This window comes from Brassica napus, chromosome C2, assembly GCF_020379485.1.
Source record: "Brassica napus cultivar Da-Ae chromosome C2, Da-Ae, whole genome shotgun sequence".
NCBI classification, from domain to species: Eukaryota; Viridiplantae; Streptophyta; class Magnoliopsida; order Brassicales; family Brassicaceae; genus Brassica; species Brassica napus.
This window is the reverse complement of record NC_063445.1, coordinates 20241568-20246232: the sequence shown is the minus strand read 5'-3', so window position 1 is coordinate 20246232 and position 4665 is coordinate 20241568. Positions and strand designations below refer to the sequence as shown.

At 41.7% G+C, this 4665-nt stretch overlaps 1 protein-coding gene across 1 annotated transcript; it reads right to left on the bottom strand.

Annotated features, from left to right (window-relative positions):
- Positions 1-203: 203 nt before the first annotated feature.
- LOC106436095 lies at positions 204-2082 on the bottom strand. The gene is made up of 5 exons (XM_048748820.1): positions 1545-2082; positions 1284-1441; positions 640-1170; positions 551-559; positions 204-458 (listed from the first exon to the last, which is right to left on the bottom strand). Exons 1-5 carry the CDS (start codon positions 2080-2082, stop codon positions 204-206), a joined length of 1491 nt encoding a protein of 496 aa, XP_048604777.1.
- Positions 2083-4665: the final 2583 nt, after the last annotated feature.

Below are 4665 nucleotides of genomic sequence, written 5' to 3'. Positions count from 1 at the left end.
ACCTAAGGAAGATCGAGACGACTAAGGGAAGGATCCGACACAGAGGCAACACCATAATCAAGATCAAGCGAGATCTCCCGATCTTTAAGACGCTCCAATTCCTCATCGAGCTCAAAACCACCTTCGCTGTATTCGGCCAAAGCCGCAATACGAGCTCGCACCTCCTACAAGCGAATTTCTGCAGCCGTCTCCTCCTTCTTCTTCTAGAGCTTATCCTTCACCACGGCAAGAACCGCGTCGTACTCTTGGGCAAGAGACCGACGAGCAAGACTGCGTTCCTTGAGAGCTGTCGCCTTGCAACCTTCAATGTCCCGCCTATGCTTCTCCTTCATCAAGTCAAGGTCAGTCTGGAGAGCAACCTTCTCCGCCTCGGCAGCAACCAATTTCCCCTTCAATCCCTCGACCTCGACTTCGCGCTGCTTCTCTGTTGCTCGAACGGTCTCCAACTCACCCCGGAGCTGTTGAATCGTGAGAAGATGATTCCCGACCTCCTCTTGCTCGGAAAGTCAGCCAAGCGCTACTCCATCAAAGCGGCGTATTCGTTGCTCACCTCCATAACCTAAGCAAAAGGAAAAACAGAGCTCGGCCAGTTATCAGTCAACCCGACATAACATAAGAAGCAATCGCGAGACAGATTACCTTGGCATTCACGATCGCCATTCGCACGTAAATGTCACGCTCACGCATATTATCTAGGGAAGGAAGCTCGCATCCCTTCTCTCTGATCTTGCGCCAAATAGAAGCAACACCTTCAGGATTCTCAAGGATTGGTACCTCGTCGTCATACGAAAATATCCACGAAGAGGTCTCCTGCACGTCAGGAAGACAAGCGCTCGGGTCGACCTGCGAAGTACCTTCGCCAGAAGCTCGTAACGGCAGAGGAGGCTCCGAGCTCGGGGAATTAGAACTCACCGAATTAATCTCTTCTAGGGATCGACGTCGGCGTTGGTGAGTCGGCGAATCGATCTCATCATCGAGAGCTCGATCACCGACAGAACCAGTTGAAGTGTTCGGCGCCCTTTGAGCCCCACAAACGGGAACGGCGATCGAAACCGGCCTAACCAAAAGATAAGGAGATTGAGTCCGCAACCTCGACCTAAGGATCGGTCCACGACCCGACCTCGGAAGACTCGTTAGGACGGTCGGGTAGCACCTCCTTCTCCCTCCCCCCTGAACAAAACATATTTGGAAAATTGAGCGACGCATAGACATTCGAATCTTTTCAAACCAAAGAAGTTCAGCTTACTCTTATCGCGACGACCCTTTCCCGGTCGAATAGGTACCACCGAGCCAATGGGAGTAGCATGATTTTCACCCGGCGGAAGAGCGTAAGCAGCTCGATTTCGATCTACGGTGAATGCGAGCCATCGAGGGCTACCCCGCCGCAAAGTGGCGATTAACCCCCAAAGCTCGGGAGTCATTGGCCCAGAACCGAAGGGTTCTACAAATAAGCAGAGAGAAGTTAAAGAACGCCAAAAGCAATCGAAGAGTAAAACTCTTTTCGAGAAGTAGAACAAAGAAAAGAAGAAACTCAGAAAACCCACCAATCTCGCTGGACCACTCCCTAGGGATCCTCTCGAATTCAAAATCCCCCACCGACGCCGGATTAATCTTAAAAACAAAAAATTTCTCCCTCCACCGGTCATCCCTGTTAGGAATACCGTCTATAATAGAACGGCCAGCCCGAGGAGCAAGAATCATTGTTCCGGGGAAGCCACTGTTCCTCCTAATAGAAAACCGCTGTTTCAACTCCTCGAGACCGAACCTGAGACCCTCTTCCCTAGCTCGGATCCACGAAGACAAGAAATAGCGCCAAAAATTAGGCGCCATCTGGGCAAAAGCCATCCCAAGCTCCGCAAGCGCCTCGAGAAGGAAGTGAGGAAGAGGAAATGAGAAACCTCTGTCTTGGAAATGCGACGTGTAGGCCCCATAATGCCCCGGCCTCACAGTCTCCGGAGTTTCGCCATCTTCAGGTGCTTCGATCTCAACGGCATAGTCGATTCCCCAGAGCTCGTAAAGGATCTCGATATCTCTCGCCTCGATGATCGTTGGGAGATGAGGACCGAATTTTTCGTTCGCCATAGATTCGAAACAGAGAAAAGAAAATACCAAGAGAAAGACGATGAAAGAGAAAGAAGGATCGTAGTATCGAAGAAGACGATCTATTCAGTAAATTATAATATATATATATATATATATATATAAAAGGTTCCCGAAATGCTAAAGATTAACCGGCCACGAACTCTCGATCTCAACCGCACGATTCGAAAATGGCCGACAAGTCAAATCAAGCTGATGCGCGTGACATCCCACTTCCCGAGAATCGCGACGCCGCTAGTTAACGACAGTTTTTGCCCTTTCTGTTTCCCAAATAAACCAAAAAGGCTGGGAGACAAATGTTGGACCCAATTTCGATCAGTACGTTAATGGGCCGCGACCAAAGATATGGGACGTAAGGAACTAAAGCCCATAGCAAGCAATTGGGCTCGAAAACAAAGACTTCATGGTCCCGGAGATCGCTGAGCAGCCCCAGAGATCGTGGACCAGTTATGAAGGTCACGAGGTCGACACACTATAAAAGAAGATGAAGGGACATGAATGAGGACATGTTGAAAACCCTAGAGAGAGCTAGACACATACATCGACCTTGTTTCCATCCCGATCTTAGATTCTTTCTTTACCGATCTCAATTGTATCATTGGATATAGTTCAACTCATTGTATTCTATTTTATTCATCAATAAAGTCCATTTTTACCTACTGGAAACTGTTTACATCGTTGTGTTCTAAAGATATCGTTGCCTACATCATTTGTCTTCCCTAGATCAAACTCCCGATCACTATCAAATACTTAGTGTAGATTTTAGGTTCTACAAGTGTGTGGTAGTTGTATTGGCCTAAGTTATTACAACACAAGATCAAACAAAGACTGACTACAATGACTCAGACGAGTTGAAAACTTGCTCTTAAGACAAGGTTGGTCTTCTTTCGGAGCTGTTTGGTACTAGTTACTATTATTCTGTTGGGTCTGAATGTTTGGTGGTCTTGGTTTTGTCACAGGGAGAAGATAACTACACCTAGGAGGGACATCAAGAAGAGAGGAGAAGGTTGTGAAAGCCGCGGTCTTGCATAAGGTCACACCATGAGTCCATGAGTCGGAGATGAGACGGAGATGCAGCAGCATTGAGACAGGTACAAGACGGAGTTAGAAGCAGAACACGAGGCAGAGAAGCTCATGAAAAATTAAATGGTGAAGCACATAATTGAGGATGATGGTCTTGGAGAAGATGACATGGGAGCAGAGATTAGAGTTTGAGATTGAATGTTAACGTATACAGCTCTTGAGAAGTTGAATGTAGAGTTAGCTATAACAAAATGTACTTAGAAATATTGTCATATTAGTTATCTCAAATCCTTGTTTGTTTTGGATCTTTAATGAAAAACATATGGTATTTTATTATTTATTTGTATTTTATTAGAGTGTAAACTCCAAACCCCAAAGACTAAAAATCTAATCTTTTAAAATTTTATCCTCAAATTTCATTATAAATCTCAAACCCTAAAAGAATGATATATATATATATATATATATACACACAATTATAGGGTTTAAACCCCTAAACATAAATTTTTAAAACTTCAATCTTAAACTTAAACACAAAATTTAATAATTTAGAAATTTAATCTCAAATTTCTATTTTAAACCTCAAACACTAAATTTTAAATCTATACCCTAAATCTAATACCTTAAACCCCAAACTTAAACCCTACATACTAAGTCATAAATCTAATCTTTTCAAACTTATAATATAATTTTTAAACTTAAACTCCAAGTCTATTCTAAAATTCAAACCATATACACAACTCTAAATCTAAACCCAAAACACTATGTTCCAAACCCTAAACTCACTTAATTTTATTATTCTTACATCATTACTTTTACTCAATTTAAAATTTATCTACAAAGTGAAAACTAATAATGTTATTAATCTTATATCATTATTTTTATAAATGTAAATGTATAACTTAATTTCTTAATGAAATAAAAGTTTTAGCTAATCTTCTAGATATTGAACCATTCAACATTTTAAACCATTTATCTTTAAACTTAAATCTAAATTTTAACACTATTCATCTTAACCCCGAATACTATTTTCAAACATTTAATATCATATATACATAAATTTCCCATATACATAATATAAATTTCAAACTTTCAATAATTTTATAATAATTATACATACAAAAAAGATAATTTTATACTTTTTTTCGTTTGAGCCATTGATTGATTCAGAATCAAAGGACCAAAATCAAACTTTTATCAATACTCACCCTTTTTTCTATTGGTTTGGCATGGATCACCATTTTGCAACCTTGGATGATAATGAATCAACGACTGAGATTAATTGTTCATTAATTTTTTTTAAATTATTTTCCGAGATTTGAGCAGATCTCCTGTTTGAGAGGGATAGAGAGAGAGAGAGAGAGAGAGAGAGAGAGAGAGAGAGAGAGAGAGAGAGAGAGAGAGAGAGAGAGAGAGAGAGAGAGAGAGAGAGAGAGAGAGAGAGAGAGGGAGAGAGAGAGAGTAAGCGATGCATATCGACTCCTTTTCGAAAGTAAAGATCTCGTCTTCTCTATGATGATTATGGTCGACTCCTTCTCAAAA